The 27758-nt window shown below is 40.3% G+C and overlaps 1 protein-coding gene across 2 annotated transcripts; it reads right to left on the minus strand.

Moving 5' to 3' along the window:
* hm13 (histocompatibility (minor) 13) lies at positions 1–26893 on the minus strand. 2 transcript variants are annotated; one of them, XM_067447004.1, is made up of 13 exons: positions 26519–26893; positions 21946–22044; positions 21656–21738; positions 21488–21576; positions 20896–20981; positions 18075–18200; positions 17901–17958; positions 14016–14099; positions 13822–13858; positions 13638–13740; positions 13461–13546; positions 6823–7013; positions 1–687 (listed from the first exon to the last, which is right to left on the minus strand). In XM_067447004.1, exons 1-12 carry the CDS (start codon positions 26708–26710, stop codon positions 6869–6871), a joined length of 1188 nt encoding a protein of 395 aa, XP_067303105.1. In that variant the 5' UTR covers positions 26711–26893; the 3' UTR covers positions 1–687; positions 6823–6868. The 2 variants fall into 2 exon arrangements, with proteins under 2 accessions (XP_067303105.1, XP_067303106.1); XM_067447005.1 differs by lacking the exon at positions 6823–7013 and having other exon boundaries at positions 26519–26891.
* Positions 26894–27758: the final 865 nt, after the last annotated feature.

The following is a 27758-nucleotide window of genomic DNA, read 5'->3' on the forward strand; positions in this document are numbered from 1 at the left end:
TGCTTTTCTACAGTGGTAAACACCACAGTTTAATGCAAATAAAAGTTATATCGAGGAAGAAATGCTCCTCACATAAGCTTAAACGTTTACATTGAGAAAAGAAAGATACACAAGGGGAGACTGTAAAGTGACGGGGAGCACGAGCTGTAGAAACACACATGGCAGAGAAAACTAAACTCACTTCCTCGGGAGATATTTGGTCCCACTTTTGGTCGCACTTGCGAAAAGTAAAATTATTCCACCCAAAATGCCTTTGTCCTATCATTTACCAAAAGATGGACGATTACTTGAGTTTCATAAACTGAATCCCTCATGAGATCCTGGAGTAAACAGAAAACGGCTACACAGGAACGGGTACCAGACGTTTAATAAATCTGCATCGTAATCTGACGTTACATGCAGGAAAACAAACTCCTACCCATTTCAAATACTGTATAGTAATAACTAAAACCCTTTGAAAGCAAATAATCAAGCATAATTTCCAAACTGAAGGCTGAAGGCAATGAAATGAAGGTGGAGAAAACAGGCACTGAGAAAGCTGCGGTACGCCATTAAAAGAGTTCAGAAGCACAGATGATGAACAAACGCTGGACGTGAAGCAGGGCTCGTTTGCACTTTCATTTGTCTTTATCCGTCTCTGTCACTTCCTCTTTCGATGACGCCTCCTCCGGTGAAACCTCTTCGTACCTGCAGCAGACACAAGAAGGGAGAAGATTAGACTATAATAGGCTGAGTGTTATTGTGTGAAGGCTGTGGACTGCCGAGTCCTAGTTTATGATATTCCTCATATTCTGTAGTGGTCAGCTCCCAGCAGCGAGAAATATTTCAACACTTTTAAATTAAATTATTTTTTTATTTATCAAAACAAGTATATGCATGCATCCTCCATTGTGTCAATTTCATAAATGTAATCAAATTCAATCAGAAATATAGCTGGAAGCAGCCATACTCAGCATGAAGAAGACAAGACATGGCAAAATGGCTGGGAGTGTCAGACCAACTGCAACAATGAACAGTTAAACACATTTTAGGATGATTTCAGGCACAAAGGCTGAGAAGTGCATTGTGGTCTATGGGAATTTTAATGTTTTGTTCCATTACAGCCCCACCAAGAGGCACAATCTCATGTGTCCTCAGAGTGAGCCCATACATGTGCGAATCAATTTTGGTGAAAATATCTTATTTCATTTTGGAGTTAGACATTTACATGAAATTATTATTTTTTTGTAGAAAAGTGGGACTTTTGTAGGACTGACTGACGGATTTTACTACCCCTTACAATCAATATTTTGACATTTGGGCTATAACATATAGCTATCGACCAGTGTTTCTGAACTTCTGACGCTGGTTTCGTCTCGATCGGACTAGCAGTTTCAAAGTTATCAGCTAATGTTTTTTTAAAGCGCTAAAATACAACGCTGTGCAAACCATACGCCGAAACCTGGCAAGTCTGGTATTGTTGGACTCAGCAAGAATTCAGGAGACAACAAAAAAGTTACTCCAAAGAAAATAACTCAACCACACCCAAAGTTATAAGCATTTGAGAAAAAGAAGAAAAAAAAAAAAAAAAAAAGAGTTCTGTAACAATCCGTTCATGTGCTCAAATAATACAGCATTTTAGCACAATTCAAAATTAAATTTGGATATCATACAACTCCGCATGACATCCCAAATCTAACGAGACCACTCTTATGATTTTTGGACAAACGGTTCAGAAGTTGTAAGCATAAGCAAAAATAGCCATTTTTGTATCTCCAGACCAGTAGGTGGCGCTGTGCCAAAAACACTGCAGGTCACTTCAGGTCATGCTGGTGATGACCAAGCGGCAACATCCCGCGATCTCTCTTGAAGCCAATACGGAAGTTATGTAAACTGCAATTCCTCAACTGGCCACTAGGGACAGGCTCCAGAAGGGAGCAGAATCTCATTGAGCCCCATGTTAAAATTCTCAACTTTACAGCAGAAAAAAAAACATGTTTACAGCCTCGTACAATGACAACTGTGAGGGGGGTGAATTTTTTTCTAACTCATTCGTTTACGTTATATAAAGCCTTAAAGTTCTGCATAATTAAGGGCGTGGTTACAGGTGGATAGCTATTTATCCGCCGTCTATAGTTCTTGCGTCACCTAAGCTCCGCCCACATCCTGCCTTTTTGCCCATTTTCTGTTATGGGGGAGTGACACGCGATGACTCGCTCACAAGATGGCGACGCCCAGCTCGCCCATACTTTAAGCTTCAGAACGGCTTATCAGAATCCTATGGGTGACGTCACGGACACTACGTCCATATTTTTTTACAGTCTATGGTGATGACATGTTTGGTTTGAAAACGATAAAGCGTTACGGAGTTTACACCAGTCTGGTGAAGTTCGGTATCAATTTTAATCAATAGCTTTTTTGGAAAATTCTAAATGCAATTGAAGGAATCGTAGGAAAATATTAATTTAGTTTTTAACCCTTAGGGTTCAAAAGTTATTAGCATACATACGAGTGAAACTTTAGACAGTTGGTGGAGCTAGAGAGAATGAGTTAGAGCAGTGTTTCTCAAACTTTTTCTGCCATTCCCCACTTTGGAGGTAGGGAAGGGCTCCGAGCCCCACCTGTCCCCAATCACCCCAACAAAATGGTAATTATCTAGGCTTTTAAGTTTGCCTGTTAACATTTATTTTATTAACATCACATTTAAACCTTTCATGCGTACAGTCAAAATATTTTAGCTGACTAAAAGTGTCAGCTGACTAGAGTGTGAGTTTTATTTTAAGGCAACGTTATTTTAGAACGTTTCACCTTAATGTTTCTATGGCAATGCGTCATGTTTATCACGTGACTCACCACAACCAAAAAAGCGCTGTATGACAGATGTATCGCTTTTATTACGTTATTGAACCGTTTGAACAAATGCACTGCAGTTCAGAGTCCTGTCAATTGGATTTACAGCACGTATATTCATCAGCTTCTCCTGGAATAAGTAAGTGACCGTTGAACTGGGAGAAGAATCGAGCAAACTTTATAGTTACTTACACTATGTGTATCTGATATGAATAAAACATGTCAGCCAATTATATTTGAATGGATTGTTATTGCTGCTTCCATAGCCACTAGTGTGTATTACAAACTCTAACATTAAATGTATTGTTTTACTTGTACTTTTGTATTTAAATGTTGCCTATTAAATTAAACCTAAAATAAACAGTAAGTGGTTGAAAACTGCATGATGTATGTCAAGAGCTGAGCCGTCCGCATTTGGCTCAGAGCCAGCCGAAGCGCGTCCCACCGTTTAATTCTGGCAGTGATGTCACGTCATTGAACATTCTAAATCCCTTATGTGGGTCCGTACTCTCAGGGGCATAGACATAAAAATCCCATGTGGGACCGCTCAAAAGGTTAATAGAGATGGGCACAAAAAATTAACACATTTCCTCCTGTTTGTCGTGCCCCACTTGTCATGTCTCTATTCCCCACCAGTGGGGCGCGCCCCACACTTTGAGAAACGCTGAGTTAGAGACTCCTAATTTTGTGTGGTTACTATTGGTACTGACCTCTATCAGTGTAGACAATTTCACAACTTTCCCACAAATGGTTCTATGGGCTGCCATAGACTCCAATGGCCAAATAATAATAATAAGAAGAAGAAGTCTAACCAATAGATGTCTTTACACCTTCGGTGCTTGGCCCCTAATAAAAGACCAATCACATTAAATAAGTATCAACTAAATTAATCTTGCAGTGCAGAGGAAACGCAGAAGCTGCATCTGAAGTGGATTCGGATGTATTTATTCTGTTTAATGAGCTAATATGTCAATTATATAAACTAGAAAGAATAATTAAAGGGTGGGGTGATGGAGCTAAACGCACGAGATCATTGTCTGAAAAGCTTAAAAGGTGCTTGGACAGGAGAGTTAAAGATACTAAAAATGTATAGACTTATTGATATTTATTCTTGATGTGAGCTTATGATTTATGGTTAGTTTAACGATTATGAATAAACCATGGACAACCAAATCTATATTTATTGCATTAATATACCATCAATTAAACTAAAGCTGGCACAGGTATAATTACAAACTAAAGTCTCTACGGATGTTATCTATTTCTGAACATGGGGAAGAAATGTGTGTGACCGTTTCTGCGACAGCTCTCTGACGTGCTGTAATAGTACGCATGCACTCTCTGGGTGGGTGTGTGTGTGTGTGTGTGTGTGTTATGACATTTATCGAGTATATCACACATCCTTAAAACAACAATTATGATATTAAAATCACAGACTATATATAAATCTCTCACCCCTAATGACTTCCTGCATTTTGATGAGCACAATCAGAACTATATTAATAATTATCCTGATGTTTCCAAGCTTTATAAATGGCAGTGACACGGGGTATTGTAAGAAAAATATCCATATTTATGTAACGCCTTTCACAGTCCAAAACGCTTATGCTATTCAAAAGTTTTTCATAAGTTGAAAACTGAAGGCCGCCTGGTGCTAGACATGTTACTTTATAACATGTTAAATATGAATATTTATCAAACAAATCCCCATGGCTTCGCTTCAGAAGGCCTTTATTAACCCCCCGAGCCATGTGGAGCACTTTTATAATGATAAATTGGGTGGATGTGCTTGTATGATGGGCGGATGTGCTTGTATGATGGGCGGATGTGCTTGTATGATGGGCGGATGTGCTTTAATGATGGGCGGATGTGCTTTAATGATGGGCGGATGTGCTTGTATGATGGGCGGATGTGCTTGTATGATGGGCGGATGTGCTTTAATGATGGGCGGATGTGCTTTAATGATGGGCGGATGTGCTTGTATGATGGGCGGATGTGCTTGTATGATGGGCGGATGTGCTTGTATGATGGGCGGATGTGCTTGTATGATGGGCGGATGTGCTTTAATGATGGGCGGATGTGCTTTAATGATGGGAGGATGTGCTTTAATGATGGGAGGATGTGCTTTTATGGGCTTCAAACTCAATGGCCCCTTCACTGCCATTATGAAGCTGGGAAGCGTCAGGACATTTATTAATTTAACTCTGTGTTGATCAGAATGAAGAAAGTCATACACACCTAGGCTGGCTTGAGGAGGAGTAAATCCCGAGATCAACTGAACTACTCCTTTAAAGTGATTTATGGGTCACTGATCATATATAGCTCTGGAAAAAATTAAGAGACCACTGCAAAATTTCTCTGGTTTTACTATTTATATGTATGTGTTTGGGTAAAATTTAAATTTTTTGATTGATTCTCTAAACTACTGCCAACATTTTCCCCAAATTCCCAAACAAAATATTGTAATTTAGAGTATTTATTTGTCGAAACCAACTGGTCAAAATAACAAAAGATGCAGACCTCGAAAAATGGAAAGAGCAGTTCAAAATAGGTCAAAAAAAAATGTGGTGGAATGACCCTGATTTTGAGTCACAGCTTTCATGCGTCTCGGCGTGCTCTCCACCAGTCCTTCACACTGATGTCGGGTGACTTTATGACACTCTTGGTGCTAAAATTCACGCAGCTCGGATTTGTTTGATGGCTTATGACCATCTTCCTCTTGATCTTCCTCTTGATGGGGTTCAGGTCTGGAGATTGGGCTGGCCATGTCAGGGTCTTGATCTGGTGATCCTCCATCCACCCCTTGATTGGCCTGGCTGTGTGGCATGGAGCGGGGTCCTGATGGATAAACGAGTCCTCAGAGTTGGGGAACATTGTCAGCAGAAGGAAGCAAGTTTTCTTCCAGGTTTAACCTTGTACGTGGTTTGATTCATATGTCCTTCACAAAGACAAATCTGCCCGATTCCTGAAGCACCCCCAGATCACCACAGATCCTCCACCAAATTTCACAGTCGGTGCGAGACACTGGCTTGTACTCTCCGGGCCTCCGTCTAACCATTAGACGACCAGGTGTTAAACAAAGCTGAAAACTGGACTCATCAGAGAGGATGACCTTACTCCAGTCCTCTACAGTCCAATCCTCATGGTCTCTTGCAAACCTCAGCCTGGCTCTTCTTTGCTTTTCATTGATGAAGGGCTTTTTTCTAGCTTTGCACTTCAGCCCTGCCCCTAGCAGCCCATTTCGAACCGTCCTCGCCGTGCACTTCACCCCAGCTGCCTTTTGCCATTCTTTTTGTTGGTCACTTGAGGCCATCCTACGGTTGTTGGGTGACATTCGAACGAGGTGCCGGTCATTCGGTTTAGTGGAGAGTCGTTTTCGCCCTCTGCCGGTCTGTAGATTTGTTGTCCCCAATGTCTGCTGCTTGACCTTGTTCTTATGAAACGGGGTTTTTTAAATTTTAAGGATGGAAGTAACTCGACGCTCACTGTATCCCTCTGCCAGTAAACCCAGAATTGAAGCCTTCTTTTCCTCACTCAAAACTTTCCTTTTCAACTTTTTTGGTATGGTCAATAGTGTTTTTTTTTAAATTCCAATTACCTTTGAGGTACTACTAGCACTGTTTTTGCAATCCAGCTCATCCTACTGCAAGAGGATAGTGATGACCACAGATGTGTTTTTTATCCTTTTCCTTATTAAATAAGATTTGGTTCAGGTGAATAAGGTGTGCCTGTGCTGGAATTCAACAGACACTGGAATGGAATAGCTTCTATATTTGTAGCGATGCTGACTTAAGAAAAAAGTGCAGTGGTCTCTTAATTTTTCCCCCAGAGCTGTAGGTGAGAAAGCACTAGAGGCCAGAGTACAGAAGGGCTTCAGCAAGCAAAATCTGTGATGCATGAGAGGTAGCAAAACAAGCTCTTGTACATGACCCTGAATGGCATGATGTTGACAGGAAAAGAACAGGAAAGACGAGTTGAATTATCAAGGGATACCTGCGCAGGCGGGAGAGGACAGTAATGGAAAAGAAGAAAGCAGGCTCTACATGTCGGAGGGGGTGTGTCTGCGGCGGGGCAGCGGGCCGAAACTCTGCATGGAGTTCGCCAGACTCGCCGGTGAGCCGGACACCGTAGGGAAATGAGTGAGCCGCGGGGTGTGGGGCAAGACTTCATCTGAAGACTCATAGCTGCGGGCCAGAGGACGAGAGGGTGAAGAGAGGAGGAGAACAGGAAGGTGACATGAAGAACAAAGCACAAAGAAGAAGAAGGTCTGTGAGTTGCTTTAAAACAGGAAGAAGCCCATTGCAATAACTGACAATACACGTTGCAAAACACGTTGTCTACTGCCTGCTGAGACAGCTAGCGTTGTAGCACTCGAGACCGGTCTTAAGACCATCTTTTGAAGGTCTTGGTCTCAGACTTCTAGGACTCTTGGTCTGAACACACATTGGTCTTCACTACAACACTAGAGACAGCATCACACAGATCCCTCACAGCTGGCCCAAAGAAGGCTTCTGCCCAGCCTTCATATATTCATACTCACGGTGACTTAAAGGCTCTGTGCACCCAAAAAATGTAAACTCTGTCATTAATTCCTCCTGTGGTTGGCCAGCCGTCAGACCTCCGCTCATCTTCACACACAGATGAAGATATTAGTGTGTAAATCCGATGGCTCAGAAAGGCCTTCATTGACACCAATGTCATTTCCTCTCTCAAGACCCATAAAGGCACTAAAGACGTCGTTACAAAGCCCATCTCACTACAGCGGCTCTACTATCATTTCATGAAGCGTCGAGAATTGCGCACAAAATCTAAACAACGATTTATATCCGAATCATTAATCGATATGCTCACTCAACGGTTCGAGGCTTCAGAAAGCTGTTTTGAAATCGGCGGGCCATGGAGCAATGGCAACAGTACTTCTGCCTTCAGGATGAGCTCTCGAGGGACGAGAGCCCATCACTATATTAGTTGTTATTTCGTTTTTTTGCTCACAAAAACTATTCTCGTGGCTTCATAAAATGATTGTAGAGCCGCTGTACACAAAGTACTCTCGTCTCTTCATAACTAAGCTTGAGCCACTGGAGTCACGTTAATATTTTACCAATGTGTCTTTACTTCCTTTCTGGACCTTGACAGTCTTCATTGAACAGCTGTCTGTGGAGGGTCAGAGAGCTCAGATCTCATCAGAAATATCTTCATTTGTGTTCTGGAGATGAACGAAGGTCTGACGGGTTGGGTCATGAGGGAGAGGAATTAATGACAAGAGCTACATTTCTTGAGGGATTTTCATGAACCCTTTAAAATACACATTGTGTAACTAACTATAAAGTCTACACAATTTCTCTCTCAGTTCACCACTTCCACGTCTCTGGGAAGAAGCGGAATAATCCCGAAACACAAACCTATCCGAACATCATCCGCTGACATAAGGTATCATTACACTTTAACAAGTAATCTGTCTAGTTTGTGCAAAGCTTAATATTTGTTGTTTTTAATATTTGTTTGAAATAAAGTTAATGACTTGAGCTGAAGAATCAATCAACTTTATTTATATAGCGCTTTTACAATGACGATTGTTTCAAAGCAGCTTCAAGAAGAATGAAAGCTGTATCTGCTTAAAGCCATTTCTCATGGGTATGAGTGTGATGTTATCTCAGACGGGCTAGTGCTCATTTTGCGTGAAAAGATAGTTTTAATATTTCAAGCACTTATCAAGCAAAAAATATGGCTGTTTTCAAGGGTTTTCTAGAACTTACATTTTTAAAAAGTCAACTCAAGTTCTTCAAGCACTTCAAGCACCTCGTATGTCTTCAGTACACAGCCTTTAACATTAGGAAGCGAGAGCGAGATGATTGTATTGGTACCGATATGTGAATATGCAATGGAAGAACGTCTCATGGAGCAATGGCAACAGTACTCCTGCCTTCAGGATGAGCTCTCGAGGGACGAGCGACAGACAGACAGACGCTGGAGAGCGATAGCGGTGACGGCTGGAACTAGCATTAGGCTAGAACAACCACTGCTTGTTTACGCTCGTATTCAAAAGTCAGTCACTTGTTCTGCTTTCTCAATGGCATCACACACACGTCACTAAAGACGGTAAGCAATGATTGGTGGGTTTCTTGTCAGAGTCAAAAATCTCATCATCTGACAGTGACTATCATAACAGACAGAATACTATCAGTATTAATACAGTTACTATCATAACACACAGATAGTGTGTGCCTGGATCTTCAATGAGGAACGTCAACCTTTTCTTGTAACTGTCTAATAACCTCGAACTGTAATATTTGTATTTCTGGAATTACACATAAGTGTCAACCGCACAGCCTTTCACAGTATGATATCTTTGTGCTCAGGGTTTCTGAAGGTACATTAAGACCAATTCAAGAAATGTCAGGAATGAATTAAAGGGAAGAACACAATGTGTTCTCTAAATGTAAATGTCCAAGCACACAACGAGTATTAGTAACACTTCAAAGCTAGAAAATAACATTTCCAACAGTTCTCCGTTACTTTTGAATGAATTTGACAAAAAAAAGGGCCTAAAGTTTGAGATCAGAAATCTTGTGAAAGTGATTTTATGATTAAAATAAAAATCTGCCAATGAGTTCATAAAATCAGCTTCATTCAAAGACAGATATTTGCTCTTGTTTTTGGCATGAACTCGTTTAATTTTGTTCAGTTTCTGAGAAGAGAAGACTTCATTTCTTCATTCTGCACGCCATTAATGTCTCTTGATTAAGGATGTTGTGAATCTGAGCTGGAAAACTAAAATCCTGAGGCAGAAAGTCATTTTCTGCGGCGCATGTGATTTACTTTACGGCCCTATGAAATCTCTTATTTTTATTTTTCTGGACTCTGCTTTAATGGTTAGATTAAATGTTACTGACTTTCGGTCACCTTCAGAACACAAATGAAGATATTTTACTGAAATGGGAAGACTTCTGTCCCTCCATTGACAGTCAATGAAACGCTTCAGAAAGTTCATAAAGAGATCATAAAATAATCCATATGAATCCAGCGGTTTATTCCACATTTTCTGAAGATGGCTTTAGATGATGAAAGTCTCAGAGGTCTGGAGTGACATTAGGGTGAGTAAATCATGACAGGATTGTCATTTATGGGTGAACTGTCAGCATTATACAGTCAACTCAAAAGAATGGATTCGTCCATCGCAGAAATCATAGGGCCTTAATTTAATGACATGTTAATGAATTTAAGACATTTTTTAAGGCCTTCAATTGTGGAAGGTCAAATTAAAGCTTTAAGACCTGTGGAAACCCTGAGAATGCAGTTGCGAGTGTCTCTTTAACTCCTCATCCAGTGCTAGTCAATGATAGCTCTACCTCGCACCATGGGCGTCTGAACCATTGTGTGTGTGCGGGACAACACCACACACTTTAAGACCAATGATATTGGCTCCACTCACTTTATTTCCACTTTTCAAATATTTTCTTCATTCTTATTGAAAATAAATGCCTTTTCGATCTGATATGTGATGGGGAAAGGGATGTTCGAACCTCGGGTCAATTTGCATCAAAACTTTAGCATCAACACTATTGAATGAGATCAATAGTGTTTTATATGGAGCTAATTCAGTCTCAATAAAGATAAATACACACACTACATTCACATATGCACACACAGGATACACAAATGCACCCACATGATTCATAAATGCACACACAGGATACACAAATGCATAAAAAATTTCACAAATGCACACACAAAATTTAAAAAGCACAGATGATTCACAAATGCATACAAAATTCAGAAATGCACAAAAAATTAATAAATACACACAAAATTAATAAATACACACAAAATTAAGAAATGCAAAGAAAATTTACAAATGCGCTCAAGATTCAGAAATGCACAGGGCAAGATTCAAAATTGTATTTCTGATGCACACACAAATATATCTCGATTTACAAACTGCTCACGGTCTGTGAACTTCACTGCATTTGTGTGTGAATTTTGAGACTCCCCTGACTTGGCTCGACACACAAATGCCCTTTTTAAACAGGGAATGATCAGCAGCCAATCAGATATCACCCTTGTTTTAGCCAATCACCAGAACGCACCCCACGTGGGGGATTGTTAACTTATAAGCCAATCACATGAACACAGGTGCTGCGAGTGCTGCGGAGTTCTGTCTGTCTGTCTGTCTGTCAGTTGAGACTTGAGACCTGAAGACATGGCTTCTGGCAACGACAGGGAAGCGGTAAGTATATCTTAATGTGTTAAGCTAGTTATCTCCTTGTCATGAGATGTTGTTTAATTGTTAATGTTAACCGTATGTTATGTAATTGTGCAACATTCAACATAAGCTAGCGTCTTTCGCCCCAAGCCGAGGTAGCAGCTCGGGCCTTTGTGCAGTTATTACATACGGTTAACATTAACAATTAAACAACATCTCATAACAAGGAGATAACTAGCTTAACACGTTAAGTTATACTTACCGCTTCCCTGTCGTTGCCAGAAGCCATGTCTTCAGGTCTCAAGTCTCAACTGACAGACAGACAGACAGACAGAACTCCGCAGCGCTCGCAGCACCTGTGTTCATGTGATTGGCTTATAAGTTAACAATCCCCCACGTGGGGTGCGTTCTGGTGATTGGCTAAAACAAGGGTGATATCTGATTGGCTGCTGATCATCCCCTGTTTAAAAAGGGCATTTGTGTGTCGAGCCAAGTCAGGGGAGTCTCAAAATTCACACACAAATGCAGTGAAGTTCACAGACCGTGAGCAGTTTGTAAATCGAGATATATTTGTGTGTGCATCAGAAATACAATTTTGAATCTTGCCCTGTGCATTTCTGAATCTTTAGCGCATTTGTAAATTTTCTTTGCATTTCTTAATTTTGTGTGTATTTATTAATTTTTTGTGTATTTCTGAATTTTGTATGCATTTGGGAATCTTCTGTGCTTTTTTAATTTTGTGTGTGCATTTGTGAATTTTTTGTGCATTTGTGTATCCTGTGTGTGCATTTATGAATCATGTGTGTGCATTTGTGTATCCTGTGTGTGCATATGTGAATGTAGTGTGTGTATTTATCTTTATTGAGACTGAATTAGCTCCATAGTTTTATAGTGTTTAATATTGTTATAGTGTTTAATATTGTTTTATAGTGTTTTATATTGTTTTATAGTGTTTAATATTGTTTTTTAGTGTTTAATATTGTTTTATAGTGTTAAATATTGTTTTATAGTGTTTCCTGTAATTTTGTCCTGCCAGACATTTAGTAAACTAGTTATAATTGTACTTAATGTAAATGGCATCTACTTCAGTAAAATGTCCCACACACATCTTTTTGCTTTCGACGCCGACGCCCATCACACAAAGACTTCAGCAGCCTAAAGCCCTATTCATTCAGACGGTGACTGTTTCTCGTGGGGTCGTAAGGTATTCTCATCATTTACAGCGGATAGTCTGTGATTTTATTGCCGTCCGAATCCAGAATGTCAGAGTTTTTCTCCCACCATCCGCATAAGAATCCCCGGCCGAATTACCGACTGTTTTTAGACAAACACCAAAGTCTGCGGTGATTTAACTGCCGTCCGAATACACATCTCTGAGTTTTCAAGAAGAGATCGCTTCAAATTAAACCTTTTTGACCCCTGCGGAGCACCGTATCGTTGCGCTTCGCTGTAATATGGATGCATTTTAAAGATCTAGCCGACACTTATTACTGAAATGCTGGAAAGTATTTACAAGAATAATCATTAGACAGACGACATGAGCGGCGTTCCCAGGTGCGCCTAAACTCAAAACTTGCTCCTCCTGAATAAATCTCCATCCGAATCCACTGAGGTGGCTTTAAAATCATGTTTACAGACATACACTTGAGAAAAAATTACCTTCTGAACAGGGCTAAAGACGCAGCCCATCGCGACGGACATGCCAGCAATGCTTCGGCTGCACGAGATGCATGTGACGTGTGCGTTTACATGCACACCAGTAATCTGATAACTCACAGATATCCGCTTATTGAATAACCAGTTTTCCCAGTTTACATGCAAACCAGTAAACTGAACATGCAAGTAAACCGTGGCGTCAGAAATAATAATGTCCGTATCTGACTCTGAGTTTCCCACATGTTAGGTCAGTTGTGATGTTAATAAAGCGTGAGCTGGAGATTTACGGCTCATATTATCCCTCATCAGTTCTGCAGCGTTTAGACTGAAGCTCTTCTACTTCTGCTGTGAGATGAGAACACATCTTTACAATGCTCTGGGTCTTAAAAGAGTCTGCGTTTATGATAGATGTCCTTATTTCATGAAAAACACTCGCTAGATGTGTTTAAATCTGCTCTGAGTTTGTGTTTTTGTCACTATCACACATGAGCTCTTCAATAAGCCGACAGAAAGCAGGTTAATGCGTTTACATGCAGCGCGAAATAAGAGGCAAAAAACGCCGTCCCGACCGGTTTATGCTTACGCCGTTTATGAGCTTACTGCGATAAAAGAAAACGGGTTACCGCGTTTACATGACCATGATCATTGTCTGCTTATTAGGCATAATCGGCTTAGGAACGTGCATGTAAACACCCAGTGTGAGTGCAGAAGTGTGTGCATTCAGCACCTGACCCCAAACCCAGCCCACAGACGGCAGGAGGAGGACAGATACCTGAACATCTCGCTCAGCTCTCCTTTCAGCAGAGCCACCAGCACCGGGAATCCAACACAAGCAGGGACCAGGTACAGCAAAGCCGGCTGCCAAAAACAAACCAACACAGCCACAGTCAGTGCCAGCTTGGGTGACGGACAGCAGCAGTGTGTTTTAATGCTATTCAAGGCTTCTTACCTGAGCATGTTTAAAGGTGTGCATAACAAATATGGTCAGACCCAGGCCGAAAATATAAGCCAGGAAGCTGGTGTAGAAATACGTTCTTGTGTTCTTCTTCAAACTAAGCGAGGAAGACAAGAAAGAGCATGAGAATCAAATCTCCACGCAGCCGAAATCAGACGAAAGCAAAGGCAGGAGTTACCTGACGTCGAAGCGCAGGAGCAGAGCGATGAAGATACCTGGAAGAAAACACCAGTCAAACAGAGTGTTATCATCCTGCTCAACACATGCTGTCTAAAGCCTCACACACACACACACACACACACACGAGTGTTATTATAATGATCAACACATGCTGTCTAAAGCCTCACACACACCATCTGCAGATACACTCACCTGGAATCACAATGTCCCCCAGTCCCAGCATGGCGAAGTTACTGGCACCCAAACCTTTTTCCAGCAGATCTTGTGGGAAAACCACTAGAAGGAACAGAAGAGTGAGGATGAACCTTAAAGCACATTAGAAACACCACTAAAGCCCTATTCAGACGGTGACTGTTTCTCGTGGGGTCGTAAGGTATTCTCATCATTTACAGCGGATAGTCTGTGATTTTATTGCCGTCCGAATCCAGAATGTCAGAGTTTTTCTCCCACCATCCGCATAAGAATCCCCGGCCGAATTACCGACTGTTTTTAGACAAACACCAAAGTCTGCGGTGATTTAACTGCCGTCCGAATACACATCTCTGAGTTTTCAAGAAGAGATCGCTTCAAATTAAACCTTTTTGACCCCTGCGGAGCACCGTATCGTTGCGCTTCGCTGTAATGTGGATGCATTTTAAAGATCTAGCCGACACTTATTACTAAAATTTTGGAAAGTATTTACAAGAATAATTTTTCTTCATCGCTCAAAAGAGAAAAAGAAGAAAAACACGCAAACATGTGAAAGGAGCCGTTATTATGGCAGTAATTAACGTTATACAGGTTACATTTGCAGCAATCTATTAACTCACTTCCACATTTTAAAATGACATCTGCCTATTTTTAAACAGGAGATTTAATTAATATAATATTATGAAACTTAGATATGATTTTATTCTTATTATTCCAAAGCATATGACATTTTTACAGCCAAGAATCATTAGACAGACCACGTGAGCATGATCACAGGTGCGCATGATCCCAAAACTCGCTCATCCACCGGGAATAAATCACCATCCGAATGCACATGTTTGATGGTACTCATCATTCTTCTTCCTCCAAACACATTTAGTGGAATTATGACCAAAAAGTTATATTTTGGTCTCATCTGACCACATGACTTTCTCCCATGACTCCTCTGGATCATCCAAATGGTCATTGGCAAACTTAAGACGGGCCTGGACATGTGCTGGTTTAAGAAGGGGTACCTTCCGTGCCATGCATGATTTCAACCATGATGTCCTAGTGTATTATCAACAGTAACCTTGGAAACGGTGGTCCAAACTCTTTTCAGGTCATTGACCAGCTCCTCCCGTGTAGTTCTGGGCTGATTTCTCATCTTAGGATCATTGAGACCCCACGAGGTGAGATCTGGCATGTAGTCCCAGTCCAAGGAAGATTGACAGCCATGTTTAGCTTCTTACATTTTCTAATGATTGCTCCAACAGTGGACCTTTTTTCACCAAGCTGCTTGGAAATTTCCCTGTAGCCCTTTCCAGCCTTTCCATGATTTCAAAGTGGAAGAACTTGCAAAATAGCAGGGTGTTCAAATACTTTTCCTCACTAGCCGCGTTTCCATTACCCTTCAAATTGCGCAAATTGAAATTGCGAATTGAAAATACGCCCAATGGAAACCCCCTAAGGCAATTTCGCAAAAACTCCCATACATCGCAAAAAAGTTTTTACGCTCTCATGAGGTAGTTTTTCAGGCAATTCAAAAAAGGACATTTCACAAAACTGCAATGGAAACGTTTTTTTCGCATTTACATGTCACCTGTTGCGGTGACGCATTGCTGCAACATAGGGCCTATATATTATATTTTCCACTCAATTGTGTCGTAATAACAAGATAATGTCGTTAAAAGGACATACATTTTCTCCTAATACGAACTACAGGCTATATATACTGTAATTAAGACATATATTCAAGAAATGCATTAAAACAGAAAGAGCTAGCCTGTAGTTTCAGCCTTACTCAAAGGCAGAGGAAACAGGCCAGTAACGCACGTCAATCCATTCCAGACGATCTGAGTTTGCTTCTTATCTAATAAACAGGCAATTAATTGATGAAACATCGATCAAAATAAAAATACAATTTATACAAAACTAAATATATTTTTTAAGAAAGACTTTCTAGAAAATAAAACTCGAAGTGATCAAAATCATGTGACTCCCCAGGTCTCAAACATATTACGATTCTTGCGCATGCTGCTCACTTTTCATAACCAACATATAAATTAAAATAATATTACATGCTAATGTTTAGGCCTGAACGTAGCCTATTTAGTTTCGTAGTTAGGCTATGTTTTCTTTAACCCACGGCCGATAAAAGCGCCAACGTTCTCATTTTTTCCTTCTTCCTTTAAGAGAGATGAAACAATTTACAATACTCTTGTCATTTTTAGCTCTACAGATGAGTTCAAGACATAATTATAAACTATAAACTGTCTATTTTTATTTGTGGACTCAGGGAACTGATTATTTTGCATGCACTCACTCCAAACGCTGTCTTCATTTAAAAAAAAAAAAAAATTTGTTTATTAAATGCCAATTTTTTTCTTTTTCAAAGCATTTCTAAATTCAGTTCAAATGCCCATCAAACGAAATATCTAGCCAAAATAACGAAAGTGGTCAAAATAAAAAATAAAAAAAAACATTTGAGTTAACATGCAAATTCAAACATTTCGCTCTACTCTATATGCGTCAACCTGGCGCACGTAAAAGTCGATCATTCTTTACTGATGATGGTTCGGTTTGTTTGGAGAGAAGAGACAGAGTTCTTTATTAAACTCATAAAAGACAATAGAATTACAGTAATACTGGATTCTAAACACAGAAATGCTACATTATCATGAAGACCTTGAAGCAGATCTGACACACACACACACACACACACCTCATATCCGTGCCGCTTAAGTAACCTAAGGGGCTTTCCTTGCCATTAATTCTTGGATAACACGTCTCCTTCCAATAAAAATAATGGCTAGTGTGATGGATGGGATATACAAACCTACCAAGTGCCATCGTTTTGGAATGACCTATCCCGAGAGGAAAGTAATATGTTTTAGTCGCATAACTGCAGCTATGGAAACGCTGTCCTTTCGCAACAGTTTTTCGCAAATCTGTAATGGAAACGCAGCTACTGTAAGTTCCTGTAGAGATAGTAATACACAGTCTCCTTTTTTTTGCCAAAAAAATTAAAAGCATGTCATCAATGGCTTCTCTCTCGCTGGATCAAAATCTCACCGAGCGAGCTTTCCTCAGAGATGAAGTTCAGTTTCTGTATGATTACATGATATATATTTTTTTTAATACTGTATACTAAATTATGGATAATTAAGCTATATATCATATGCTGAAGTACACTTCTGGAGTGTTAACCATTAAAAGAAAAACAACAACAAGAACCGTACAGAACCGAAAACCGCGATACGAACTGAACCGTGGATTTTGTGAACCGTGCCGCCCCTAATATTCACCTAAAACACAATCATCCTTTGCCGTTTTTATCCATTTTATTAATTGTTTTTGGTATTTACTCAAGCGCATTTTTTGTTGACATACAGAGTCCATTGCTTTTATTGTTTTTGGTTGTTTTGTTCATTTATTGTGGATATTTAAAATGTTTTTGTTTTCAGTGTTAAATAGTCTTTAGAAATAAAAGTTTATTGTTCTTTGAAAGGTGTACCTGCATTATTAGTATGTAATTGCATATACTATACATCAGTGGATCCCAACCCCATTCCTGGAGGCCCACCAACGGTGCACATTTAGTCTCCTTTGTCTGACGTCAGGTTTTGGAGTCACTACTAATGAGCTGAATCGGGTGTGTTTGATTGAGGAGGCATGCTAAATGTGTCCTTTTGGGGGTCCTCCAGGAACCACTGCCATACGGCACATCTCACCTGTGAAGAGCTTTCAGGACACCATTCATCATGCAAAACGGAAATTTTGAATTTCTACGCTCTGCATGGACGAACGCGTAAGCACACGCACGCACGCACACACACACACACACACACACACACACACAAGCGGGCATCTGTTCTGGAGACGGAGCGATGAAGAGCAGATACTTACACTTAATCGGGGCTTCGAAGGACTTGGCGACGGTCACCATGACATTGGTGCCAAACACCTGAAAGTAAATCGAGTTTGAGACAGTCATGTACTGTATGAGGACACACACCTCAGGACATCTCTCATAGGAGGCCCTAAATTAACTTAAACAGGCCATCCTGAAGCCCAACTCACCCAGAACACGTCGTAAACGAAGAGTCCTCCCAGCAGGATACAGCCCGTGCTGACGTTATTGAGGTGGAGCAGCTCCACGCCATTCAGGGCGAACGCCAGGCCGAACAGGTTATTGGCCACCCAGTGCTGTCAGGACACACACACACACTAAACTTCAGGAACCAGCCAAACATGGACATTACACACAAACCATGTTTAAACCATTCAAATGTTTTTCTTCTGCTCACCCAGCATCTTTTATTTGCTGCAAAATACATAAAAAAGAAAGGATATATTCATTTTGATTTAAAATAGCTTCCCTGTTAAGTGTAATTTATTCCTGTGATCAAAGCTGAACTTATCATCATTAGTCTGCAGTGTCACATGATCCTTCACTAATCGTTCTGATATGAGGATCTGCTGAAGGACATTCATGATTATTATCTGTGTTGAAAACAATTATGTATATATTTTTTTATTTTTCAGGATTCTTCGATGAAAAGAAAGTTAATCTTTTCCTCGCATCCTGAAGGGGTGGAGATAGGACGCGAGGAAGGGAAACGAGGATGCTCAAATAAGAATTGAGAAGGACCCAATGTTTAGGATCCTGTTGCAAACGTCAGACATTGATGATTTTAAGATAGCAGTGTGTGACAAACACAGCAGACCAAACAGAAGGGTGAGCTGTCGTCCAGAGTCCATTAAAACGGAGCACGGCTCACTTCCTGTCTGCTCACACCAGCTTCAGGACACGGAGTGTGTTTACAGGCAAACAAACAGCAGTTTACTGAAATAGCCTCTTTTATTTCATTAAACTCAGCTCTATATTTCCTCACGCCCTGACGAAACGTACCCATCCACAAGATTAACGGAATGCAGAGCTGATATATAAAAAAAATTATGAATATTAAAAATACTCCCTATTAAACAGCGCATACATTTTAAAATCTTGCTTATTACTTACAAAGCACTAAATGGTTTAGCTCCAGTACTTAAGCGAGCTCTTAACACATTATACTCCATCACGTCTATTGCGGTCTCTAAACTCTGGCCAGTTGATCATACCTAGAATATCTAAATCAAGAATCAGAATAATAATCCTCCACCGTGTGTTAATAGGCCAGAGGAGAACTGGCCCCCCGACTGAGTCTGGTTTCTCCAAGGTTTATTTTTCTCCATCATGCCCTGATGGAGTTTCGGTTCCTTTGGTCGCCTTTGGCTTGGCTTGCTCAGTTGGGGACACTAACATTATGATCTAAGTTATTCATCTAAATATATAAATAAATGTAATTACTAAAGTAAATTAAGTGTATCAACTCGATCACCGATCAGCCAACATTGTCGCTCTATGATAAATTAAAATAAGCTGATAACATCACTGTTTTCTCCAGAACGCCTGAACAGCCGAATCAGATTCTGTTGCAGTATTGTCCTGTTTGACACTGTGAAGCTGCTTTGAAACAATCGGCATTGTAAAAGCATGATATAAATAAAGCTGACTTGACTAAACTATGCATACCAATATAGCCCAGCAGTGCAGGAAAAACACTCATATGGAAATATTTTTCCAACAACATTTGTCAGATCGGTCAGGGGAAAAAAGGCAAAACTAAAACTAAAAGAAGCAAAAAAATATAACTATCTGCACACCAAAGTGGTCGAACGTTTTTTTACAGGATCCAGAAAACAGCCACAATGACAAGCTTCCCTTTTTTGAGCGGTGCTTTCTTCGGCCGGCCTGTCTGTCTGTCATCATGACACGATCTGGAGCTCCAGTTAAGGCATCAGATAAACACTCACAGCTATTAACATCATCAGCGACACACTGCAGTGTGTGTGTTACGGCCTCTGACAGATGCAGGACGGGAATCTAGACACGTTTGGCTGTTATCTGAAACTAATTTCTAGACGTGCACAGACATTGACTACCTCTCCAGTTCTCCCAGGTCAGACGTCACTTACCCCGATCAGGCATAACATGATGACAGGTGAAGTGAATAACCCAAATTCTGATCTGTGTTAAATGGGCAAGCGTAAGGATTTGAGCGAGTTTGACAAGGGCCAGATTGTGACGGCTAGACGACTGGGTCAGAGCATCTCCAAAACTGCAGCTCTTGTGGGCTGTTCCCGGTCTGCAGTGGTCAGTCTCTATCAAAAGTGCTCCAAGAGGACCAGTGGAGAACCGGCCACAGGGTCATGGGCGGCCAAGGCTCAGTGATGCACGTGGGGAGCGAAGGCTGGCCCGTGGGGTCCGATCAAACAGACGAGCTACTGGAGCTCAAACTGCTCCAGAAGGTGGGCCTTGACGGGTCAGGGCTGTTCTGGCAGAAAACGGGGGACTAACATAATATTAGGATGTTATGCCTGATTATGCCTGTCATCATCTCTTTATGACCAAGGCACACTCTAGTTAAAGGACTAGAGATAGCATGTGCCAGCCTCATAATTCATTTGGCCTATATAAAGCATCAGTGAGATTAAATACGCCTATAGAAGAGTTCACAGATGTATGTCGCCTGTCGCCTTTGGCTTGGCTTGCTCAGTTGGGGACACTAAAATTATGATCCAAATTATTTAACTAAATATACAAATAAAATAAATGTATTAGGTCTTATTTAATTGTATAAACTATATCACTGATCTGCCCACATTGTCGCTCTTTGATAAATTAAAATGAGCTGATAACATCACTGTTTTCTCCAGAACGACTGTACAGCCAAATCTAATTCTGTTGCATTATTGTCCTGTTTAACACTGAAGCTGCTTTGAAACAATCGTCATTGGAAAAGCGCGATATAAATAAAGTTGATTGATTGATTGATATAAAGCAGATCTCCTCTACCTTCTTGAGGACGTACCAGACCCCGACCACACCGCTGATGCACAGGCAGATCAGATCCTTCGTGTCAAACTCATAGTTCACGATCTCTGAGGGAGAAAACAGGCCGGCATCAGACGACTAATACAGAACACACACACACACACACACACACACACACACACAGTGTGTTCTGGAAAAGTCCAGAACGGCCATCCAACCGAGGGCCATCGCCAGGCCGTCGGCAAAAAAAAAGAAGAAAAAAAAAGGTCTAATGACGCAACATGAACAGCCAACAGCAGGGGCACTTATACTATCACTTCTATGCTGCTACGTGCAAAATAAACCTGAGGAAGAAGAGTCGGCCTACTACTAGCCAGTTTGTGATTGGTCCTTACAGAAAACGTAAGGAGAAAGGTGAATGGAAAAAGTTAAAGAACAGAGGTCCAAGTCTCTCGAGACTGATGCAGCAAAGTGAAGAAAGCTCACAGAGAAATGTAGCAAAATGTACAGGAGTCTGCTAAGACCAGGCTAGACATGTGCTCTTCACAATGCGATATAAACAACGGCGGGCACGGGCACGGGCACACACACACACACACACACACAGACTCACCCTCTTTGCTCTCTCCTGAGCCCTGCGTGAACAGCAGCTGGTACTGCTTATTTGGCACGTTAGCAGGGAAAACTCTGTACATAAAGGGACTGAGAAACACACAGAGTCAGCACACGTCTCCTCATATCTCAGGACTGAGCTCCAGCTGTAATGAGCTCCGGCTCTTACCTCATCGTGTGAGACAGCGCTAATATTCCCAGCACGAAGAAATACATGGAGAGCAGGAGGTTAATGTACTCCTGCGAGAAGATCTACAGGACAAGACAGACAGCGTCAGAAAAAAACACATTTGGATTCCTCTAGAGTGAGGATTTAACACCTTAAACTGAAAATGTTCAAATGTCAAAGTATTTCCCCAGCCAACAATCCTTTTTCAGGGAATCTGTCTCAGGAAATGACTCCAAAACTCTGTGACTGAAAGGTCACACACACACACTCACACTCTCTCTCACACTCACCTTGAAGAAGAGATATAGGCCGAAGAGTGTGCAGCTGGCGATGATGGGGAAGCGTGCGGCGTCTCTGCTCGTGATGGTCTCAGGCATATCTGAAGCACTCTGACGGAGAAACACACACACTCTGTAAAGCTCACAAAATATAAAGAGCATCAACTTTCTGCTATAAACCTTTGTTTAATAAACATATTATATTATAAACAATAGTTTAGTAGTAAGCTGTATTAGCAGACGCCTTACGTTTGCCACTTCACACGGCCGCTCGCTCAAGCGTTAACCCAGATAAACCTGCGCTATTATTATCTCCTGTCTAATTTATATTTCAAAGGCTCATTATTATAGCTCAGTATTTCTCTGTAATGTAGAACAATGTTACACATATTCTCTCTCCGCCCAGAAACTCAAGCTGTTTCCCCAATGCCACTCCCCCAGTAGGACTCTATATTTGAAGTGAAGTAATCCTTTAAATATAATGTCCTGATCATTTCCTCACCCCCATCTCATCCCAGATGTTTATGCCTTTCTTTCTTCAGTCGAAAAGAAATTCAGTTTGAGGAAAACATTGCAGGATTTTTCTCCAGATAATGGACTTCAGTGGGAACCAACGGCTGAAGGTCCAAATCAATTTCAGAAGAAGAGCTTTAGAGACTCTGACCAATCGTAGAGGAATAGAGTCTGATCTAGTAAAATGATTGGTCATTTTCTATAAACAAACAAAAAAAAGGTTTATACTTTTTAACCACAAATGCACACCTTCAGTGTGGTTCTTCTTTACGGCCTTTGACGCCTTCACACTGGAAAGGTCACGTGATGTAGGTAAAGGTACGGTACACAGACTAAAATCAAACACCCTTCACAATATAAAGGTAAAACAACGATCTCGACATATTTAGAGTTGGAGGAGAACATGAGATGGAGTATTTTGGCACTGTGTCAGTTAACAACGGTGTGAAGAACTACACAGAAGTTGAGCATTTGTGGTTAAAAAGTATATACATTTTAATTTTTTCTTGAAAATGTTAGATTGTTTTTTTGGATCAGACTCTATTCATAGAAAGACATGAACATCTGGGATGAGATAAGGGTGAGGAAAATATCTGGACATTAATTTTGAAGTGAACTAATTCTTTGAGTGATTAAATTATTGGCATAAATGTACTAGTAGACTTTTTTAAATCAGGTTTGCCAAGTCACACACACTCTCTCTGCCTTCTAAATCTCACGCTAAATAACCAGACAACAGAAAATACATCTTTCATAGTCCTCCTTTATAGGGCTGGGTTAAATCTCTCCATATAAAGCCATTCTTTAATCCCAGGAACTGATCTCTCGGTCGGTGCCGTTTTCTTTGTGCTTTCTTACGGTCTCAGCGTTCACATTCTGTCAGTTTTATAATTAAATTCACTCAAGAACAGCGTGTGTGTCTCTTTTAATGCTGACAGATCACATCATCTCTTCCTCTTCACTACTGGCCATTTGAACCTTTAATATGATTGTGATGTACCAACTGGCGCTCCCCGTAAAGTTTACAGCATTAGTTGAGAGATTTATTCTCCTTGAGGACATGAACTGTACCTGATAAACCCCAATTGAACAAAATCGAATCAAATAGCTAAATCAGTGTCAGTGCCCAGCCCTAATATTTCCCGGTACGGGGCTTGATTTATCAAACACACTGATTAATTCTGCACCGATTGAGTTTCTTCTGGCAGCTCGTGATTGATGTGATCAATACAGAGCCGAGCTGAGACGGGTTTGTGCCGCACAGTCAACACATCCAAGATGCGGAAGTCCTCCACATGTGAGCCGCACCACATCACATTTTGTGGTGATAGCATAACGAAATCAAAAGTCACAGCGTTTGGAAACGAGCTGGTCTTTAGGACTCTTTTTAATCAGGAGCATCCAACGCAAGTAATGATGTGCAATCATGTTCTACGATCGGTGCTTGTCCGGGTAAAAAATGTGCTTGTCCGGAAAAAAAGTTCGATATTTTTTTAATTTTGTGTGTGTGTGTGTGTGTTGTAACTATAATTTATTCTGAAGCAATATTCTCACCAGTGTTCAATCAACTTTGACATATTTAAATATGCATATTTGTGAATTTTTATTTTTTTATTGAATCATTTCAAATTTGTGATATTTTTACCTTTTATAAAGGGCATTTCCCCCCTAATCTTATTAAATATAGGCTTCAGGTTTAATTTTATATTGTTAAATTTGATCAATACATTAAATTAAATTAAGACACTATACTAAGGGCTGTTATCAATAAAATTAAATAATTTACACTGAAAAATTACAACTGCATTAAATAATGTTTTGAGATTTGTAATTTTGAATGGACACACCAGAAACCTCCAGTAGGTGGCCGTCTTAATGAGTGATTCACTGAGTCGTTCATTCAAACGATTCATTAAACACTGCTGAATCGTTCAGTAACACACTTGTTGCTGTGAGACGCTACGGTTCTGCTGTGTGTGAACGATTTTCGCTGCTGAAATGGAACAAAAGCACTCAATATAGCATCTAAAATGTAAGTGACTTTAAGTGAATGTAAATGTAAGGGAATGTTAATTCATTGTTTCTGAAACAGTCATATGAAAGCAGAGTCACTTTCAGTCGTGACTCGTGATGGTATTCAGGAAACAGCTTAAAGGCTCTAGAGTTGTAATTTCTCCTCGAGAGGCTGCACGAGTGTCAACAGATTGACCTTGTTATCATCAGTTCATCATATATTATTATCCACCACTATCGATCGCCACTTACACTAAATTAATGCACAATCATCTATCATGGATTTTGGTGAATTGCTTTTTGTTTTCAGGCTCTTGTCCATCAGGCAAGTAAAATCATTTTTCACTTGTCCCTTCAAAAAAAATCTACTTGTCCCGGACAAGCATTAATGTCTAGCCCTGGATCTACATGCAATCTATATAACATGTTTTTAGTCAGCGCCTGTGTGGTTTTGTGTGTCGTAACTCTGTGAGAAACACTGTGTGATCGTCACAATGGATTCTATTGATTTTGGACTGATTTTAATCAGGACAATCTGCTGTAAAAAAGGTTGTTTTAATAATAATTAAGTATGCATCTACTCCATGAGACATTTCAAATAACATATGACACACTGCAGAACATAAATGATGAAAAAACTATATGTGTGAGCAAATAGCGCAGCACTACTTAGGAGTTAATCAAACTGGCTATGTTCATTCATTCGTGGTAAAGATCAGACTCAAAAGCTTTCAAGTGCCACATTTTGTGTTGATCAATGCAGTAGTTTTCAAAAATAATGTGATTATTAATTTATTCGTAGCTAGGTGGTGGTTTTACATGCACTATCATTAGAGTTTAAAGGGATAAAGGAGTGAACATGCAGGTTCCCACACACAACATCTTTTTAATTACCTATAATTTAGTGATTTACAGCTATACACAAGCTAGTGTAGTTTATACTGGAACATTTAAATACTGTAAATGCTATTTTAGAGAGAACACACAATATAAACTTACAAGTATTTAATGAATTAGTCAGGAAAAAAATCTGGCTGGTAAATTATCTTGTGACGGTAATATCAGACTGTCATCTAACCAGAATAGCTGGTATAAACTGCATATACATCATGTAATGTACAGTATTTATATTAAATTACACAAACTCTGATCGATTCAGTCATTAAAATCCCAGTCCAGCCATGCAAACAAAACCGACCCAAGTTAAACGTCCAAAAGAGAGTTAAAGGGATAGTTCACTCAGAAATGAGTGTGAGATGTTTATCTGCTGACCCCCAGGACATCCAACATGTAGGTGTGTTTGTTTCTTCAGGAGAACACAAATGAAGATTTTTAACTCAACCGTTGCAGTCTAACGTTAGTAAGGTCAAACTGTGTATATATTATTTATATATGTGTGTGTGTGTATGAGATTGCGCCAGTTTAACTTTACTAGACAAAAGTAATAGCTGATGGGAACACTAGATGAGATTCTTCTGGATATGAGGTTAAAAAAAAATACTGTTGGGTTTTTTAAAGAAACCAATCGGTTTGAGTCTTAAGCAGGGTTTTTTTTTAACCCTGTTGCCTAAGCTAAGCATGTTTTTTTTTAACTCTCAGAGTACTAACGTTACACACAGCAACGGTTGGAGTTAAAAATCTTCATTTGTGTTTAACCTGAAGAAACAAACACACCTACATCTCAGATGCACTGGGGGTTAGCAGATAAACGTCTAATTTAAATTTTTGGATGAACTAACCCTTTAAGATGAGAGATAAAGTGGAGTCTGTCGGTTCTCACACAGTGAATATGGCTTCATAATAACTTAATAATAATACGGATGTGGAAACACACAATTAAGTTACACACTGGCAAGTCAATAACACAAATGCAGCAAGCACACACACATATAAGCGCATCCGTGTGCGCGGTTGTGAATATTAGACAGAGGATGTACAGGTGACATATGGCACTAAAGCAGGCTGTCAGTCAGTCAGTCAGTCAGTCAGCATCATCTGCTCCTCTAAAGCCTCCACTAACGCACAGCATCAGGTCATCAGATCTCATGCTTTAACTTACCTTTCCTTTGGAGCAGCCCACGGAGCGCAGCGCCCCGAAGAAGATGGGCAGCAGGGCCATGAGCAACAGACTCCCGTACGCCAGCGCGGTGCCCTCGGCGCTGGACACGAACCGGCCCGCGGTCCCGTTCGCCGCGTCCGAGCCGTTACTGGACCCGTCCGGCATCGACGCGCTCTGCTCCACATCCGCCATGTCTAGCGCCTTTAGATACGGTCACCCTTACAAATGAATCTGCTGAGAGAGTCAACCGAGCGTTTCTCATTGAGATGGGCTCGACTCGCTTTAAGGCCACGTTTCCTAAAACAGCCCGGTGTGTGTGTGAGAAGTCTCTGCGTTCCTCCCCGATCACTCGCCCGCGCGCACTGACACCCGGTGGACCGGAGGAAGAATGACTGCTCCTCTTCTTCTTCTTCTTCTTTTGGGTTTTATGGCGGGTTGCGAACCAACTTTAAAGGTGCATACCGCCACCTACTGTGATGGAGTGTGAAAAGAATGAACTAAATACTTCTATATCCTATAATATAACCCACTATTCTTAATAAATTTCATGATTGTCTTTATTTGTTTTCCTGACTTTGGACCATCATTCAATAAATTGGTTATAGAAAATTCCTGGCACCCTACTACTTGTAACTCTTCCTTAAGAATCCTCCTTTCTTTATAATAAGCCTTACATTTATACAAAACATGTTCCACTGTCTCCTCGATTAAACATACATCACATAAACCTGTGTTATGCTTCCCCATAATATGTAAAGTATGATTTAAATTCGAATGCCCTGTTCTTTAGTGTGTGAAAATAACTTGTTCTCTTCTACTTAAGTTGTGAATTATATTACTTCTCTTTATGGTATTTTGTACTTTGTAATAGTGCCGACCTGTATGACTCGCGTCCCAACCTGTCTGCCATTTCTTATTACATGTTTTTAAAATAAAATGTTTACCTTCTGATCTACTAAGTGAAATATTTATATTTGGTTCCTTCATTTTTAATGATTCTTTGGCTATTTTGTCTGCTTCTTCATTATCATGAATTGTGCTGGAACCCACATAAACCGAATTATTATTCCCACCTGTCGTAAACTGTATAACCTGATCATGATTTCAGTTAAAATGTCATTTCTATTTGTATGCAATGACTGTAAACTCCCAAGAACTGCCATTGAATCAGAGCATATTATTACTTTATCAGGTCTGACTTCATAAACCCACTCTAGTGCCATTAGAATAGCTGTCATCT

The sequence above is a fragment of the Pseudorasbora parva genome, chromosome 6 (genome assembly GCF_024679245.1).
Source record: "Pseudorasbora parva isolate DD20220531a chromosome 6, ASM2467924v1, whole genome shotgun sequence".
NCBI lineage: Eukaryota > Metazoa > Chordata > Actinopteri > Cypriniformes > Gobionidae > Pseudorasbora > Pseudorasbora parva.

Bases quoted from the DNA above. Each gene is read 5' to 3' on its own strand.
- hm13 (XM_067447004.1), bottom strand. From the start codon at position 26,710: ATGGCGGATGTGGAGCAGAGCGCGTCGATGCCGGACGGGTCCAGTAAC. The intron at 21,577-21,655 runs GTAAGAGCCGGA...TGTGTTTCTCAG, and splicing joins GCGCTGTCTCACACGATGAG to TCCCTTTATGTACAGAGTTT. The intron at 13,741-13,821 runs GTAACTCCTGCC...TTCCTCGCTTAG, and splicing joins CTCCTGCGCTTCGACGTCAG to TTTGAAGAAGAACACAAGAA.